Source organism: Coenobita brevimanus, chromosome 69 (genome assembly GCF_032717465.1).
Source record: "Coenobita brevimanus isolate Jiangsu-jjx chromosome 69, ASM3271746v2, whole genome shotgun sequence".
In the NCBI taxonomy this organism is placed as follows: domain Eukaryota; kingdom Metazoa; phylum Arthropoda; class Malacostraca; order Decapoda; family Coenobitidae; genus Coenobita; species Coenobita brevimanus.
The window spans coordinates 16040663-16060519 of record NC_137022.1 but is presented as its reverse complement, the minus strand read 5'-3'; the positions used below and the strand labels follow the sequence as shown (position 1 = coordinate 16060519).

Sequence of the window (19857 nt, the reverse complement as noted above, 5' to 3'; positions counted from 1 at the left end):
ATATTATCTTTCTCAGCATGTCTTCATATATATATATATATATATATATATATATATATATATATATATATATATATATATATATATATATATATATATATATATGTGAATGCCTATTATTAGCAAGCAGTGTGTACATGTTCCTTACTTTTTCATTTATGTGGTCAGCCGGTGATAATTTGTTATTGATAATCACTCCTAAATCCTTTTTATGTAAGGTTGAACTTCCTAATTTACAGTCCTAGTTTGGGCTTTTTTCACTTTTACCAAATTTTATTACATATGTCCACACTGAATACCATTTGCTCCATTCATGAAGCTTATTCAATTCCTTTTGTAGCTCTATGCAAGAGTCTGTTTGTAATTTCCCTTTGTATTCTTATATCATCAGCAAACATATTTAGGCAGCTTCCATTTCCAGTGTTGCTGTCTAAATCATTAATGTATACTAAAAACATAATTGGTGCCAGCAACGAGTCCTATAGAACTCCACTTGTCACTTCTCTCCATGATGAGTACTTTCCCCTTAGCACTGTTCTCATTCCCCTTTTACTGTGAAAATCTTGCATCCAATCATACAGATTAACTTGGATTTCTCCTTGATTGTACAGTTTCCATAAAAGTCTTTTCTGTGGTACTCTGTCAGATGCCTTCTTGAAATCCAAATATATGCTGTCTACCCAGCCATCTCTTTTTTGTAATATTTCTGCAACTCTGTCATAGTAACTTAATAGGTTAGTAACACATGATTTTTCCCTTTCTAAAACTGAATTGTCTTTATCATAGTGTTTTTCCAGGTGATGTACCCAAATTCATCGTATCAGTTTTTCTAACATCTTGCGATGCTGGTCAGTGATACTGGTCGGCAGGTAAGTGGATTTTGTCTATTTCTTTTCTTGAAAAGGGGCACAATGTTTGCTTTCTTCCAAATATCAGGTAGTTTTCCTTGTCTTGAGGATTCTCTGAAAATTAATTGTAATGGACTACTTAGCTCTTTTTCACATTCCTGTAATACCCAACATGAAATCTCATCAGGGCCATTAGCTTTTCCCCTAATTTCCTCATCTCTTCCTGGACCTCTTGTTTTGTTATAAGATACTTGTTAATATGTGTGGGCAACTGGGCATGCTTGTTTGTTTTCATCTCTCGCAGATCTACTTTCTTTAGTAAAAACTGACTGGAATTTTTTATTTTTTTTATTACGTCACAAATATCTTTTTCATTGATACAGAGTTTTCCCTCATCCATGATGGATTGTATTTTATCTTTAACTTTTGCCTTGCTCCGTATGTAGCTGTAAAACAACTTCGGCTGATCAATACTAATATTTACAATGTCTTCCTCAAAATGCCTTTGGGTTTCTCTCCTTATCCATGTATAATCATTTCTACCCTGCTTGTGGGTGATATATGCTCTCACATTTATGTTGTCTGTATCTGATCCACAGCAAATTTCTTTTCTCATTTGCACTTTTACAATCAGTATTATACCACTTCTTGATCCTTATTTCCGTGTGTTTGTGCAATGGGACATAATTATGGACTCCTGTTTCATAAAATTCATAAAAAAATTTAAATGTAACTCTTATGTTTTGTCCTCTTCGCTCCTATTTCCGATTTATGTCCTTGAAGTACTTCTTTAGATCATGATAGTTGTCCTTTTTGCGGTTTAGCTTCTTTTTGCAGTTTCCATTACCTCTAAATATATCATATGCTATCCTGATATTGTAATCTAGTACTGCACAGTTGCTTTTGCCGAATGGGGGGTGACAGATTTTATTGTCAGTCTCATTTTCTTGCCTAGTAATATGAGATCTAATAATAAGAGGTCTTCTGGTCCTCTTTTTCTGGTGCTCTCCTTTACATGTTGTTTTAGAAAAAAATTCTGTACAAGATCCAAGAGCTTTTGATCCCAACAACTTTCATGGTTTTTTACATCCAGAGTAATCCAGTTTATATCTGTCTTAAAATCTTCCATTAGTATAGGATAATTCTTTTAGATTTTTATTCCATTCTGTATAGTAGGGTTCTTAAACACTGAATTGTCTTTTCTGCCAGGTTTTCATATTCACCTCTATCCCATGTGTTTGTCTTGGGTGGCATATACAAATTTTCCACAATTATTATACCTTCTGATGTACTAATCTCTACTGCAACTAATTCTGCTTGTGAGGGTATATCTATTTCTATCTCTTTTACTTGGCATCTTTTCTCTGTTAGTATCATAACTCCTCCTCCATTTTTTTAATTTCTGTCTCTTCGCTAAATATTGTACCCATCCAAACTTAAAGAGTCGTTTGACATCGTTGGCGTTAATTTTGTTTCTGTTAGACAAATAATAGGAGACTCATTTTCTATGTTATAGTCGTTTATCACTAATAATTTGGATACTATTCCATCTACATTTGAGCATATTAACTTTGCCATATTGTTCACATATTTGACATTGGCTGAGTCTACTATCTTGCTTTTATTTAGCCCTTGCTGTTTATGTGCCATTTTTTTTACTGCAATCCTACTACTTTGTAAAAAAAAAAATTACTTCTCTCTTCATCTGCTATTGCATCATTCTTTCTTTTTGCATCTTCCTTGTTATCTTTTAGTAATCCCCATTCCTCTTGAGTTAGGCACCTTTTTATCCACACTTCTTTGTACTCCTCTGATTCCTTAAGTTTGTTAGCCTTTTTTAATACCTCTTCTACAGTTTTCATATTTTGGAAGCTTACTTTCAGAAACTTTGACTTGTTTCTTTCATATTAACCCTAAACTCTTAAATTCCTCAATTTTTGTCACAGATTTCGTCTGATACTACTTTCAATAAGTTCATTATATTTACCATCTCCTTGTTATCTCTGGTGATTCTATTCCTTATTTCGTCTTCACCTTTACCAGTGATGACTATAGATTTGTTAATCCCAGCTGTTTCCTTTATCAGCCTTGGGTTCTTCCTTATGAAGTTCCTTCCTTATTTCATCCATTTCCAGTTTGAAAGTTTCCTACAATTTGTTCACTTTCTCTGCTAATTTGTTAAATGTAACCATTTCTAATAGGTCTGTGTAGTCATCATGTTTTTTACTGTTTCCCTTCCTCTTACCAGTTGCATTTCTTGAAAGTATGCCATCTTATAGAAATATACTTTCTACTTACAGTTTAGCATCTCAGTTCCGTCAGTGTTGGAATTAACCCAATGAGGCGCCTGTCGTTTGCTAAAGCAGCAGACTCGTTAGGGCTCTGACTATTTGATATACTTTCTTTGAACTGAACTTTTTCTCTTCTACTTGATCTACAATCATCTATAATTTTCTTAGTACCGAGCCTGACTCATCTTTAGATACACTTTGGTATTTTGCAGCTGTGCAGAGCGCACAGCCCAGTGACACACGTCTGCTCTGTCCTGTGGTCCAAAACTGTGTGTGTGTGTGTGTGTGTGTGTGTGTGTGTGTGTGTGTGTGTGTGTGTGTGTGTGTGTGTGTGTGTGTGTGTGTGTGTGTGTGTGTGTGTGTGTGTGTGTGTGTGTGTGTGTGTGTGTGTGTGTGTGTGTGTGTGTGTGTGTGTGTGTGTGTGTGTGTGTGTGTGTGTGTGTGTGTGTGTGTGTGTGTGACAGATAAACCGACAGAGATAATAATTAGTGAACAGGAGTATATGTATATGCTGTAGTCGTGTGTGTGTGTGTGTGTGTGTGTGTGTGTGTGTGTGTGTGTGTGTGTGTGTGTGTGTGTGTGTGTGTGTGTGTGTGTGTCAAACTTTCATTCATTTCGTCAGCTTCCTGAATTATTCGTTTCATCTTTTCATTTCACTATCTATCTATCTGTCTATCTTATTCTTTCCACTAGCTATCTATCTATCTACCTATCTCTGCCTCATATTCATTTCACTGTCTATTTATCAACAGCCAGATGCCTTAATCCCGTAAGGGGTGGCCACAAACAAATTGCCCCCATATCGCTTTGTCAGACTGCCCTCTCTTCAACTTAGACCTCCCTTTCATACATCTCTCCATCCTTCCTCCTCCCCCTCCCAGTCTCCACCTCACTTACATACATTTCCCTAATCAGTCCCTCCTCCGTCTCCTCCATTTGGCCAAACCGTCTGAGAGTATTTTACCAGCTTTTTCAGTCACAGTCACATCTTCAGCACTATGCCAGTGTAAATCCAAGGCCTTGACGCCTCGTCCTTATCGATTAAGTTTTGGATATGGCTGGTTAATATCCTTTTGTATGGGGTAGGTGGTGACAATCATCATCCACTTTGATGCCGTGCCGTCAACTTTCTTCACATCTATTATTCTTCTATGTCTGCCCTCCTCTCTTCCTATTTCTCCCATCTTCCCTGTCGCTTTTTTTTACCCGTCCCTGCCCCGGTGGGGCTCGGGGGCGGGTATTGTTTTCACTCGGTTTGTCTGTTTGTTTATTTGTCTGTCTGTCTGTCTGTCTGTCGGTCTGTCTGTTTGTTAACAAATTCGTGCGAAAACTATTGGTGATATTTTTGACTAAAATTACAAAGATGATGTGCTATGATGTTCTGATTACCTGAATAAATTTTGGGCCAAATTGGGCCAAGGCCCAGGCTGTAGGCCCCGAAAATGTAAAATGTATTTCTTTTCCATAACTCATTTCAAATTGGTCATACAGATATGAAACCAAAGTCTAACTGTGCGTCTTTCAAATCAGCATCCTACAACATGCCTCATTATATCAGGGGGGTCACCCCCCAGTTAGAGGTAGGGAGGCCAATGTCAGCTGGGTCGAGCATAAAAATTTCAAATGGGCATAAAATCGTTCATTTTCACCAGATTTCCTCCAAATTTGATATGTGACATCTTTGACTAGATATCCTGTTGTGTTTATATGTTAGCTCTAAAATGAGTGCCGGGAACGGGTTTGCAGTGCCCGGCACCACTTTTTGTTACTCTTCTTTCCTTTTCAGGCGGCTTTACATTGAGTGACAGGCATATTGGTTTCCTGAAACCATTTAAAATGCTAGTGGTAACCACCTAGCCAACCCATACGTGTCTCCCACGAGTCAGCAAGTGGGTTGGCTTTCAAGGTTAATGCCCGTCCCTGTAAAATAACTACCGTAACTCAAAGACAAATGGCCACCCCTTACGGGATTATGGCGTCTTGCTATAGAGATTGAAAGATAGACGTTATTTCTGGACAGTATGACAGTACTGGAAGCATTTGTAGAACACAGAATAGGACAGAAAGGTGTTAACAAAATAAATCGCTTTGGAAAAAGTGTTAGGGAGCTTCCTTAACCGACGAAAATACAGTCCCAGAAATCTGTCTGTAATAATTTTATTTTTTACTTTTCGAAAATAGAAGGGTTGAGTCAGACTTTTTTAACCTCATCACTGTTCTCCCTTTACTCTGACTTGGCCTAAAATTGCCATCACTCCACTTTGAATGCTAAGCTCTGGCAAGAGATTATTACTAGAATACGGTGGTAGTCACGAAGAAGTGCTAAGGAATGGATGTAGAGCCGTAGCACTTTCTCACTGAGTTCCGTGAAATAAGCTCCAGAAGGAAAAAAAAATGAGGGCATTAGGTATAAATTTAAAATGCAGTGCTTCACAAAACAAAAAAAGGCATTAGGAGCTAGAGGCCATCTCACAATGCGATCTCACCACCTGCGTATCCTGGAAGTTTTTCCTCAGCACATGATTTTGCTCCTCCATTTCTGAATTGATGCAAATTTAGGATGTAAAATGCACACAAAGCCAACCAGCCAGCCAACCTCACAACTGAAAACTTTACCACTCCGCTCGCTTCGCAACGCAGGTGGTTAAGCGAGCGGAGTGGTAATGTTTTCATTTCAGTCATGAGGTTGGCTGGCTGGCTTTGTTTGTATGTGGGTAAGCAAGATACCTCATGAACGGCATGAGCTATCAACATGAAACTTTCAGTGTATCAAGATATGGCCAAAATCTTGAACCAAAGGTCAGCTAGTTGACTTTTAGCATCAATTGTGATCTTGACCTTGATCCCGATTGCCCATTTTCGAACTCGTCCAAGATTTTGGCCATATCTTGATACCCTGGAAATTTCATGTTGAGAGCTCAAGCTGTTCATATCTTGTTTACCCACACACAAACAAAGAGAGCCAGCCAACCTCATGACTGAAAAGAAAACATTATCACTCCGATAGCTTTGCAATGCGGGTGGTTTTAAAAACAATAATGTCCAGGTCATGTGTATGCTTAGCAATGTTTCAAATTTTATCCCTGTTCTTGGAAAGTAGGGCTACCAACGTAACCTATAATTCTATGTTGTGTGTCAGATTAGTTGGTCCTTTGTGTCCTTTCGTCCAACGTGGTTAAGCTGATGAAGTGGAATAGTATGTTAAAACAGTGCCACCACACGAAGGCGTCCTTGACTCACACATGACATCCAGTGTGGTGGCTGCGCTGGTGACGGTGGCGATGCTGTTGGTAACCTTGCACTGGTACTCTCCCCTGGCGTGTCTGCTCACCCTCTGCAGCACCAAATTCTTCCCCTGCGCCAGCACCCCGGTCTCCCTGTTGCTGTGTAGGGGCTTACCCTGTTAGGAGAAGGACGGATCAGCACTCAGCACTTGCTCAGCCCCACGCCAGACTACACAAAAGCACATTACTCACTAGCACTCTCTGCTGGGGTAAGGCTAATATTACATCTATTCCTAGGGTGGGTACACATGACTAATTGTTACTGCATAGTTGTTTGCCCTGTTGAGAGAGGGATGGAGCAGCACTCAGCACTAACTCAGCACCACTACTAAGAGCACTTTTCTCTGGCTTGAAACTAATGCTGTATCTATTCCTTAGGTCAGCAGTCTAGTGAAGTGGCTTGTTATGGGGATGGGGAAATCAATCAGCATTCAGCATTGTGGTATGAAGGTTCCTGGCTAGCCACATACTGATCACAACACTAACTACTCTCTCTCTCTCTCTCTCTCTCTCTCTCTCTCTCTCTCTCTCTCTCTCTTTCTCTCTCTCTCTCTCCTTCCTGTATCTACCAATCTCTCTCTCTTTCTATTTATCTGTATATCTACCTACGGTATCTTCTTTCCTACCAACCTACCCATATCTACAAATCTCGCTCTTTTTATCTATCTGTCTATTTATCTATGTCAGCCTTGGATTCCTTCCGGGCGGCTTTAATGACAATCGAAATACATATCTCCCTTCTCTCCTTGCCCATTTGTCTATCTATCTGTCTATCATCATACCTGGTGCAACCACACAACCTTGGATTCCTTCGGGATGAATTACTATGACACTCGAAGTACACATCTCCCTTCTCTCCTCCATCTGTCTGTATGGGTTGTGTATCTCTCTCTATCTGTCTATCTACCCACCTGGTGCAGCCATACAACCTTGGATGCCTTCGGGTTGGCTCTAATATGACATTCGAAGTACACATCCTCTCCTTCCTTGATATTCTGAGGTATCAGGGCGGGGGCCAGGCGAGCTTCCACGAGAGGCGCGTCTGAGAAAGAGAGAGACAGAGTGAGGGAGAGAGCGAGAGAGAGAAGGGGGGGTTGATGTGGTATTGGAAATAGAGACCGATAGATAAATAATGATAGATATGGTTTGGTCGGTACTGATAGGCAAATACATAGATCTAGATTGACAGACTGGCAGCTTTAGACGTTTATAAAATATTTGTCTATCATTCTTCCTACCTATCTCTCTATAGAGACATTGTTATACATGATACATAGACTAACAGATAACTAGGTGCAATAAGACATAGACAGATAGACAGATACATGCAATGCTTGACGAAAAAAAAAAATGAAGGTATTAGGAATTAACAAAAAAAAAAAAAGTTCGGGTCACGTGTACGCCTCGCCATGTTCAAATTTTATCCCTAGCCTTGGAAAGTAAAACTACCAACGTAACCCATAATTCTACGTTATGTGTCAGATTAGTTAGTCCTTTGTGTCATTTCCTCCAACATGGTACTAGTTGAGCTGGAGCTCTCGTTTCACCTGCCTTCATTACCTGTTCCTCATCACCTCCATTTGCTGAATATTTTCAGTGTTTCTATAAAGCAGAGAGTAAACCGGCTTACTCTCATAATACCTCTACCTCCAACTGTCTACATCACACTATATGAACATCAGATATCACACCTATTTCCATCCCCTCATAGTAATGGCCACTGAAATATTATCAACAAACGCATTGGCACCTTGGATTGCTACAACTGGCAGGGTAGGCCTGGCGACACAGGGCCTTCCTGGTTGCAGTTAAATGACTGTGCTAACAGCGGTTATTGCAAACACTAATACTCGTCTGAGAAGTGAGGGTTCGGCCTTACCTATATACAGGTACTACTAAAATCCCATTCTGTTTATCTGTTTATACCCTCTAATTAGCTGAAACGGTGCATTATAGCGTGCAATGTTTTAATCAACGTACCTAAAATGCGGTAACTTAAACAATGTGTTAAAAAAAAAACGGGGGCAATCGATCAGTAACACACATTCACATGTTATGTCATGCGGTAAAAGCAGTGGGGCATTTCCATGGAGTTTCATGTCTGCATAGAGAGAGAGAGAGAGAGAGAGAGAGAGAGAGAGAGAGAGAGAGAGAGATGGTCTACCGGTCTGTCTGTCCTCTAAGGAAATCAAGGGGGATGCATATAGAAGTCTTAACAGCTCTGACAGGTGTAACGTCTTACGGCAAATTTAAACGTTTCAGACATGTATATTACATAAGCTAAATTGGCTCCTCTGATGGCCAAGATTATAATTAATCAGAAATATTCAAGTCTACATGGTGGGACAATGGTAGCCAATTACTGTAGAATCTAAAGATGATAGCCAATTAATGTAGAATTTTTTAACTTCTATGACCACATTATTAGCTTCAGCGGGTTGGATGGGTAGAGGGATTGGTGGGATGGGTGGGTAGGGTTGGTGGGTGGGTGGGTAGTGGGAAAATAGGTCCGTGGCAGGAAGAGGTCCGTGGAGAATATAACCCTGGGGAAATGGGCCCAAGGATAATACGGAAACCTGAGGGTCTTCTCCCACAACGAGTGGCCATCCGGTATCCCAGATAACGCATGATCTTAGGGTTTTACCCAGGCAATGTCAGGTACCCTTTCAAGTATTTTACTAACATCCGTGCTCTTGGTACCAGTCTGAATTCTGTTCATTCTTTCCTCCAGTCTGTATCCTCTCTAGCTTAATTCCTCACAGAAACCCAAATCTCTCCCTGTACTGACCTATTCCCATTTGGTTTTCCTGGTTACCATCTCCTCAAAAACTTCTGTAACAAGGGTGGCACCTGTTGTTAAATCGGAGCAGAACATGCAGTTGACACTATTATGAACTTCACTTCAGCCAACTTTGATTATTCATTATACAAACTAAGTTTCCTAAATATTACAAACTATATCTCTACGGTTTATCACTCCCCCAATTCTTCTTCATAACCCAGGATATTAGACTCCATAACCATACAGTTGACCAACATTAACCTCACTCTTACCACTGAAATTACCATTTTGGGTTATTTAAACATCCATTATGCAGAGTGGTTAGTGCACTCTGCCAGGACTGATGATATTGGTCTACAATGCGAGCTGTTTGCAGAATCGTTTAATCTCACGCAATTGGTAAAACAACCCACCAAAATACCAGATAATCCTGACCATGGACCTATCTCCTGGGTACATTCGTGACAAATAATCCAGATCAATACAGGATAGAGGTACTGTCACCACTTGGATCCTCTGACCACAGTCTCATCAAAGCCTCGTTAGTCAGTTGCCCCAAACCTTCCAGTTCTGAACCAGTTAAGGTGACCAGATGGCACTTTGATAGGGCAGAATGGGATGGATTTAAAAATTATCTTGCTGATATTTCATGGCTGCCTTTCTCCACGTACATTAATTCTACCCACTCCCACATTAATGGCTTAATATATGCTGGTATGGAATTGTTTATACCCAGTCAATATTTTACTAAAATATCGGACTCCCCCAAATGTTTTGACAGCAATTGTGCTAGAGCAACGACCCAAAAGTCCTTAGAATTTAACTTTTAATTATAATAAAAAACGTCCCTCAATCAATTTAAAACTGAGTGCAACCATGCAAAAGCAGTAATAAATCTCGCTAAATCAAACTTTCCTCTCAACCAAACATCCGAACTACTCATATTAAATAATCCTAATGACAATATAGTATTCTTGTAAACTCTCAGTCGTTTCAATAACAACTTCAGCAAGTCATCACCTATTCCCCCACTGAAATCATTCAGATCGAAACATTAAAAAATGACCCATGTAGAAAAGTGAACATCCTTGCTAGTACGTTTGTCACAAATTCTACCTTAGAGGAAGTTAATCAGAATGTCCTTGTACTAAAACTTGACTCTCACAAAACTGCTCCATTTAACCCCCTCGCGCGCCATAAGTTTCCAATAAGTTTCGGTTCCGTGCACAGAACGAAAACCTCACTCTGGTTGGCTCCATGCGCGCGGGAATGGAAAAATTTCTATTGGCCAATTTACCCCCGGAAAATGCTTATATTGTTATAAATCGCTTCCCATCATCTTCGTTGATGTTCATACTATAAGATAAGAAAAACAAACATAAAACAGATGAATAAATGTACAGAAATGAAGCCTGAATAAACCATATCTACATGAAAATTAGCTTCTCATAACTTCCCAACATCACCGTGAAAAATTTTTCCCATGACACGCAGCTGCAAAGGACATGTCTATATGTAGAATTTCACGATCTTTCACCTGTGAAAGTTTCAAGTTGACAAGTCCAATAGTTTTTGAGTAAATCGGAAAAAAACTACGAAAATTGCCTAAAAACGTATGATTTGTTTATTATTTAGAGGGAGTCTTTCTGGAATGATGTTGATGAGTGTCTGCAGAGTTTTGGAGCGAATGTGAATGTGGTAATGATGGGAGATCTGAATGCTAGAGTGGGAAATGTAGCAGTTGAAGGCGTAGTTGGTATGCATAGTGTGCCTGGAAGAAATGAAAATGGGGAACGAATGATAGCGATGTGTGTTGAGCGAGAGATGGTGATTGGGAATGCGCTGTTTGAGAAGAAAGATATTTATAAGTATACATGGGTGGGACAGGAGGGTGGAAGGGTTGTTGATAGAGCTTTGATGGACTATGTGGTTGTGTCTAGGAATGTAATAGAAAGAGTGTTGGATGTCAGAGTTCTGAGAGGGGAGGGTGGAGGTATGTCTGACCACTACCTGGTGGAGGGAAAGTTAAGAGTAGGTAAGAGATGGGTGAGAGCTAGGGGGGTTAGGTGTGGCAGGGAGGTTTTGAAAGTGAGTGAGTTGGATAAAAGAGAGAAAAAGATAGAGTATCAGGAGAAATTGAAAGATGAGTGGAATGCGGTGAAAGATCGGGAAAATGGCAGCGTGGAGGAGGAATGGCAGTTGTTTAAGAGTGCTGTGGTGGGGCATGCAGAAGAGGTGTGTGGTGTGAGACGTGTGGGTGGTGGTGTAAGAAAAGGAAGTGAATGGTGGTGCGAGGAAGTAAGTATGGCTGTGGCTGAGAAGAGACGTGCATATGAAGTGTGGCTGCGGAAGAAGGATGAGACGTCATATGAAAGGTATAAGGAAAAGAGGAATAGAGCGAGAAGGGCTGTGCGTGATGCTAAAGTGGGAGCAGATGAGAGGTGGGGTAGGCGGCTGACAGAGAATTTTCAACAGAATAAGAAAATGTTTTGGAAGGAGGTGAAAAGGGTGCGAAAGGGAGAGTCTGGGAAGGAAGAACGAGTAAAAGCAGAGGATGGAAGGATGTTAATTGAGATGGATGCAGTAAGGAAGAGATGGGCAGAGTATTTTGAAAGATTGTTAAATGTAGAGGAGGAAAGGGTGGCTGAGATTGTGGCGGATGGAAGGGTGCAAGGAATAAATGTGTTGGGAGAGTTGAATGATTCTTTGATCACGAAGGAGGAAGTGGAGAATGCAGTAAAGGAGTTGAAAACAGGGAAAGCTGCAGGTATGGATGGGTGTGCTGTGGAATGCCTGAAGGGTGGTGGAGTGACAATTGTTGACTAGTTAGTAAGATTGTTGACTGTGTGCTTTGAGAAAGGTATGGTGCCAATTGACTGGGCAAGTGCTTGTGTGGTCCCGTTGTATAAAGGCAAGGGTGATAAGTATGAATGTACTAGCTTTAGGGGTATAAGTCTGTTGAGTGTTGTAGGTGCGGTGTATGGTAGAGTGTTAATTATGAGAGTTAGAGAGGGTACAGAGGGAGTGATTGGTGATGAGCAGTATGGCTTTAGGAGAGGGAGGGGATGCGTTGATCAGGTGTTTGCTGTGAGACAAGTGTGTGAAAAGTATTTAGCGAAAGGCAAGGATGTGTTTTGGGCATTTATGGATTTAGAGAAAGCGTATGATAGAATTGATAGGGAGGCTTTGTGGACTGTTTTAAGATTGTATGGACTTGATGGTAGGTTACTAAAAGGGGTGAAAAGTTTTTATGTAAATAGTAAAGCGTGTGTAAGAGTGGGAAATGCTGTGAGTGATTGGTTTCCCGTGAGAGTGGGGCTGCGACAGGGATGTGTAATGTCGCCTTGGTTGTTTAATATTTACATGGATGGTGTTGTAAGGGAGGTGAATGCAAGAGTTTTAGGTGGAGGTCTGAGTCTGGTGAATGTTGATGGTGGAGAGTGGAATCTGAAGCAGCTGCTGTTTGCAGATGATACTGCACTGGTAGCTGATTCAGAGGAGAGATTGAGACAGTTGGTAGAGGAGTTTGGAAGGGTGTGTGAAAGGAGGAAATTGAAAGTAAATGAGAATAAGACTAAAGTGATGAAGTATACGAGGTTGATAGATGGTAGGGGGATGAATATAGTTTTGAATGGTGAGTTGCTTGAGGAGGTAGATTGTTTTAAATATCTAGGGTCACATGTTGCTGTGGATGGAAGAATAGATGCAGAAATGAAGTTTAGAATAAATGAAGTAGGAAAGATGCTGGGAGGAATGAAAAAAGTGTTTAAATGTCATTCGCTTAGAATGGATGTAAAGAGAAGGCTGTATGAGGGTCTTGTGGTACCGACTGCGTTATATGGGGCTGAAACATGGAATATGGGTGTAGCAGAGAGGAAAAGTTTGAATGTAATGGAGATGAGGTGTCTGAGGAGTATGCGTGGAGTGACGCGTATGGATCGGGTGCGAAATGATGAAGTGCGAAGGAGAACTGGAGTTGTTCGGGAGATGGCTGGTAGAGTTGAGCAGAGGGTGTTGCGATGGTTTGGGCATATGGAGAGAATGGATAATGAGCGATTGGTGAAAAAGATAACTAGATCTGATGTGAGAGGTGTAAGGCTGAGAGGAAGACCACGAATAGGATGGATGGACAGTGTGAAGAGAGCGCTGGATGCGAGAGGGATGACTGTTGAGCAAGGAAGAGTGGCTGTGCATGACAGAAATAAATGGAGAGAAATTGTGAATGAATAAGTGATGACGCAGCCCTGAGGGGATATTCTCCTGCATATGGTCTGATCAGCTAGTTAGGTCAGGTGCGGGTAAGGGGATGGGTCTGTTATGATGTGGCAGGGGTAAACCAGTTCTGCTGTTGGGCCCTGCTGAGGATGTCACTGATTGCATTGCGCAGTTGACCCTTGTGCGGTGTGGTGCAGTGAGGATCTGTCCGTTCTCCCCTTTGGGGCTAAGATGCGAATGAATGTGTTTGAATGGATGAGTAAATGGGGAGTGTGTCGTCCTGTCTCGGCTACCTCCCTTTCCTTGGGGGAAGCAGCCTAGGTATATAGATAGATAGATAGATGTTGTTAGCGACACTGTAACAAACATATATGTAAATTATACCCAGTTTTGTAGCCCAAAAGTTAAGGAAGCCCATGATACAATTCACAATAAGCCTTATTGGTACTGAGAAAATGAATTTTAAAAAGTTACGATGGGTTGTATGCGGTTTGCGTGCGGTGACAGCACGTACACTCTGGCCCGTAGGTAGAGTATTATGTTCGTCTTTCGTAACTTTTCCCCAGTTATTTACAAACATAGGTTACTTTGCTTTACAAAAGTATGCATAAGAAATCATCAGCTTGATCAAGCTTTCTTCAGATTTTTTATGCGACTTATTCTTTACGAGTGTAATGACTGAGAGAACAGCAATGAAATCCACCACATTTTCCCTATGAGAAATATATAGTAAACACACATTTTATACCTTACAATTGTATAAAAACTAGACAAATAAGCTGGTTACTCACGTTCTCTAGCAGTGTTGTAGTGTTTCTTGAGAGGAGATGGAGTTCCAGAGAGGACAGGTACGATCACAGCCTGTGTGTGTGTGTGTGTGTGTGTGTGTGTGTGTGTGTGTGTGTGTGTGTGTGTGTGTGTGTGTGTGTGTGTGTGTGTGTGTGTGTGTGTGTGTCTGTCTGTCTGTCTGTCTGTCTGTCTGTCTTTGTGCCTGTGTGTGTGTGTGTGTGTGTGTGTGTGTGTGTGTGTGTGTGTGTGTGTGTGTGTGTGTGTGTGTGTGTGTGTGTGTGTGTGTGTGTGTGTGTGTGTGTGTGTGTTTTGCGATGTGATTTATTGTCGTATGCTTTCATCAGTATAATACTGATGAAAGCACAGTCCTGTGCAGAGCAGCACATCACAAACAGGACATATATAGCTGGTGTCCCTCCTCCTCTTGTTGATGTAGCAACACACACTGCAACCTTTTCCTGTCAGGGATTCTCTCCAGGGTGTGGTGCAGAGTTGAGTCCAAGCATATCCTATTGTCGATATATCGACGGCGCTTGGACGGCGGTGCTCCTCCATCTCCTCGCCTCCATACTCCTGCTGGAGGTGTAGTGGCAGGAGCTGGCCAAGTAACTCCTGACGGGCCAACTACTGCAGGAGGTGGAGCTGTCTTGGCAGTAACTGGACGAGTTACTCCTGACAGACTAGCTACTGCAGGAAGTAAAGCGATTGTTGCAAGAGGTGGAGTGATTGTTGCAGGAGGTGGAGCAATTGTTGAAGGTATAGCAGAGGCTGCAGTTGATGGAGTGGTTGCTGCAGGTACAGGTGGTCATCGTCACAAGGGAAGGTCAGGGGCGTGGTGAAGGGCATGACCCGATGCCGGCCACTCCTCCTCCCGGAATGTCAGGAGTTTGTGGCATATGTGCTCCTGGAATTCCAGGAGAGTCATAGGCTTGTTGGTGTTCTTCTTGTAGAGGATGTAGGCACTGAACGGGGCCATGTGGATGAAATAAAAGGTCATTTTCTTGGTCCACTTGACCATCCTCCTTTGGGCAAGGTAGTATTGGATCATCTGATCGAAATGATCCACCCCGCCCATGTGCCTATTATAGTCCTCCACCATGATGGGCTTGTTCATGGTTTTCAGAACATGGTGGAATCTCCCATCTGGACCCTTGACCTTCCCATGCACCTGCTTAGGGATGGTGGTGTTGCTGAGGAAGGTGGACACCATACTTACGATACGATTGTCCTTCTACAACAACACCATTACATTGCCCTTGTGTCTAGCTTCCACTCCATCATCAGGAAGGCGTTTAGCACTGCTGATGTCCTGCAACTCCCTCGGTGCTCCTCTTGCCAGTCGTACTGTGCTACACACATACACGCCCACTGTGAAGAGGCGTTCGCACAGTGATACAGAGTTGTAATAATTGTCCATATACAACTTGTATCCTTTGCCTTTCAAAGGTTCAGCGAGGCTCCACACTGTGTTCTCTGGAGACTTTTTTTCCCCCGTGTAAACTTCCAAATGCCACTCCTTGCTTCAGCCAAGATGTATAGTTTTATGGTATACTTTGGGGGCTTAATAGGGTTACACACATGAAAGGAGAGCCACCCCTTCCAACCCAGAGATCGCTCATACAGGCTAAGATGTTCGCCCAGGATGTAATCCTCCCTGAACTTCTGAAGGAGATACTTCATCACTGCGCATATCCTTATCAGATGGTCCTGATTGCCCTCGGATATGGCGAGACTATTGAAAGCATGAAAGTGCTTCAGGATGGCCCTGAAGTGCTTTCCAATCATAGCTTGCCGAAATATGGGGTATTCATGAACCTCTGATGAATGCCAATAGTGTCTTATGGTTGGCAGTTCACAATCCCCGTAAGAAATATAATCCAAGGAACTGAACCATTTCCTCTTCGTTGTAGAGGTACCAAACATCTAGTGCAGTCTCCAGAAACATGGCATATTTGTTTGTTTCGACCATCAGGTAGGTGAGCAACTCCCTGGTAAAAAAAATTGAAAGTATTGGAGTGGTGTTGGTGGTGTTGCCACTCTCACACCTGAGGTTTCAGTGAAGGGGCCAGCATTAGGTGTAAATGACCCAGAACTCCAAGTTTCCTCTTGACTGTCACCACATGGGGAAATGCTTGGCTGTGTACATGTGTGGCGTACACGACCCCAAGACAATTGACTACCTCTCGGCTGCCCACCACTACCTCACCTAGGCCCATGCCGCCCTCGTCTTTGTGATGGGGAGGGAGATGGTGATGATGATTGTGTTGATGACAGCTGGGTGATCCTGGTGATGGAGATGGTTGTGGTGATAGTTGTGATGAAGATTGTTGTGGTGGTGTTGGTTGTGGCGGTGATGGTTGTGGTGGTGATGGTTGTGGTGAAGATTGTTGTGGAGGAGATGGTTGTGGTGCTGCTGCTGTTACTGATGATGATGCTTGCTTATATTCGGGGGGAATGAAGTCTGAAAGGGGTAATGACTTTCTAGATTTAGCTGGGGAAGACGATATGGAAATATTTTGGATGGGTGGTGAAATGTGGGCAGGTTGAAGTGTGGTGAGAGTGTAGGGTTAGTCTGGGGGGAAAGAGGTCAGTGTTTGCGGTAGGGGGGTGGAAGATAGATGGCGATAATGTGGCTCAATCTGGGTCAGGGTGGTTTCAGTGGTGGCGGGCCTGAAACCAGTGGTGGCAGGACTGGTGGCAGTGATGGCAATGGTGTCGGAGGTGACAGGACTGATGGCAGGGATGGTGGTTGTTTGCAAAGTGATGGCAAAGGTGACAGTTGCCGTCGGAGTGATGGCAGTAACAGGAGTAGTACTTATTTCACCAGTGGTGTCAGTGGTGAAAGGAGTGGTGGTAGTGATGGAGCTACTACTTCTCTGTGTTATGCTTATCGTCGCAGCCTTGCCCACGGGTTTGTGCTTACCACCCCTCGGGTCAGATTTCCTCCTCGCTCTCCTGTTCCTCACTCTCCTGCTTCTCACTCTCTCCTTCTCAACATATTCTCTGTCTGTTTCACTATGACTACCTTCCTCATTCTCACCGCCACTTAACAAGTATTTCATATACTCTTTTTCAGATAACCTCTTGAGGGGCATTTTTCCAGTAGTGTAAACTGCAGGGGAACAGTAAAAATCAGTTACGAATTTTCAAATATGGCTTTCTCTGAAAATATATAAGAAGCACTTATAAACGTTCTTCACAAGCACACTGCACCATATATAACACAATATCACTATACACACATAAGGTATGGATGGTGCGGTAGTAGCCAAATGCGGGTTTAATTGCCAGCCGCGCGCTCACACACCCTCCCAGCCTGACTTGATGGGACAATACTGAGCTAAATATGGGCCGTTTACCCTTCTGATAAGCTCCCGGTTGTTGCCATACATTTCCCCTGGACCTGGCATCCCTCAGCTTTGACTCAACCAAATTTGACACAAATCCATCCACAGGAAAAGTTTCTACAACCATTTATAGGGCGGTTGCGTCATGTTGCACCATCGGTTACTCTTCAGATTACAAGGATTATGACTCGCATTGCGTCATCTTGCAAGAGGAGGTTATAAGATACAAATTAGATAGACAATTTACCAACAAATAAAGCTTCAGGTCCAGATGGAATTCCCGCAGTCAAACAGAAAAAGTGTTTCCCAGAACTTCCTCCATTTCTAGCTAAATTATTCAGGCTATGCATGTGTACTTTTCCATTCCATACTTCTTGTAAAGAAGCCAATATCCACCGGATCCTGAAGAAACATAAGTTCCTCTGACCCTTCTGATTACAGACCAATAGCTATCACATCTTCTCTTGGTAATGTATTTGAGACAGCAATCAGTAAGTACATTGTTAAACATTTTGAATCCAACAACTTAATTAGTGACAGACAGTATGGTTTTCACCACAAATGATCCATTATTGATATACTGTCTCTTGACCCATACCATCCATCAGTCAATTGACCAACATGGGGAAACCCATGCAATAGCCCTTGATATTTCTAAAGCTTTCGACAGAGTTTGGCACCGTTCCATGCTATCCAAACTCCTTGCAATGACCTATCATCTTTTGTTCCACTTATTTCCTCATATATCAGCATCAGAATGATAAGAGTGGACGATGTATATTCCAATTTCCACTTAATTAAGGTCACCATCCCACAAGGATCAGTCCTGGCTCCAACCCTATTACCAATTCATATTGATGATTTCTAATCTATCACCATTAATCTTATTAACTCATATGCAGATGACTCAACACTTCACTGTACCTTCACACTTAAACACCCATTCACAAAGCTTAATATCTCTAACTCGCAACTTGGTACAGCAGTCTTCATAAATAAAGACTTATCTAAGATCACTGAATGGGGACAAAGTAACATTGTCTCATTTAATGCTAAAAAAAAAAAAAAGAAATATGCTAAAAGACAGATATTGCCTGATTCCTGTATTACCTTCAGTGCTACTAATATTCCTATCTCATTAAATATTGACTTTGTCATTGTCTCTCTTAACAGTGCCCTCAGCTAGACCTCTTATGTTAGATCACTTGCTACAACCACTTCATAGAAACTTTGATTATTGTATAGAATCCGCAACTACTTCACTGATGAGCAGCTAGCTATAATTTAAAAGTCATGTGTGCTTTCAGCTGGAATATTGCTCACCCTTGTGGAGTGGATGAGGAAAGGCTGCACTAAAATAACCAAAGAAAATTGAGAACAAAGCTGTAAGAACTGATAATAACCCTGCAAGCACAAATGAACTACCTCCCATACAAGTAAGATGGAATGTTGCCTCCCTTGCATTCTTTTATTGATACTTTTATGATAAATGCTCAGACGAAGTTGCATCCATTGTGTCACCTCTTCACGCCTTTCTCCACGCTCCACGGGCTTCTGGTAGCGCTCATGACTGGACTGTCACATTGCCATATTGCAGAACTTCTGCCTGTCAAAATTCTTTTATTCCCCGAACTGCATCTCACTGGAACTCACTTCCCCAGAATAGTATCCCCCCAAACTTCAACCTAACGCAGTTCAAGCCAAACTGTTACAGATTTTTACCTCACCCAGATGGAGTCCAGCAAGGTATTGTTATTGGTCGAGTTTCTTTCTTTGTTTCTTTGTTTGTCTCTTTCTTTCTTTGTTAGCAACATGACGGAAAAATGGGTGAATGAATTTATATGAAACTATCAGGATATGTGGGCACTGGTCCCAAAAGAAAGTGATTAAATTTTGGAAGCAATCGATTGACCCTGAAACATCAAAATCAAGGTCTTGGATTTTCAGAGGGCTATAACTTGAAACCAGTTGAAGATAGAGATATTTAGCAGTATCAGCATAAAAGAACTCCCATATAGGTTTTCATTTGGAACAAAGACCTTTGACCTGAGTGACTTTGAAAGGTCAAACCTAAGGTCACGGATATTTGGTGGCGATAACTCGAAACTGGTTGCATGAACAGATGGACTTTTAATTGGTGCTATGACCTTCGACCTTGAATGACCTTGAAAAGTCAAACACAAGACCACAGTTTTTCAGAGGGCTATAATTTGAAAATGGTTGAAAATAAAATAACTGCTTTCGGGCGAGGTTTCTTGTACCTGGCACCACTCGTTTATTAATTTTGAACATCAGTAATCT

At 41.8% G+C, this 19857-nt stretch overlaps 1 protein-coding gene across 1 annotated transcript in view; it reads right to left on the bottom strand.

Annotated features, from left to right (window-relative positions):
* The window catches only part of LOC145406141 (nephrin-like), a 199006-nt gene that overhangs the window by 118771 nt on the left and 60378 nt on the right, over positions 1–19857 (bottom strand). Inside the window, exons 9-10 of the mRNA XM_080277339.1 lie at positions 7335–7465; positions 6380–6539 (exon numbers count right to left, since the gene is read on the bottom strand). Of these exons, the coding sequence (XP_080133465.1) occupies positions 6380–6539; positions 7335–7465 (291 nt within the window). The remainder of the gene's footprint in view (positions 1–6379; positions 6540–7334; positions 7466–19857) is intronic.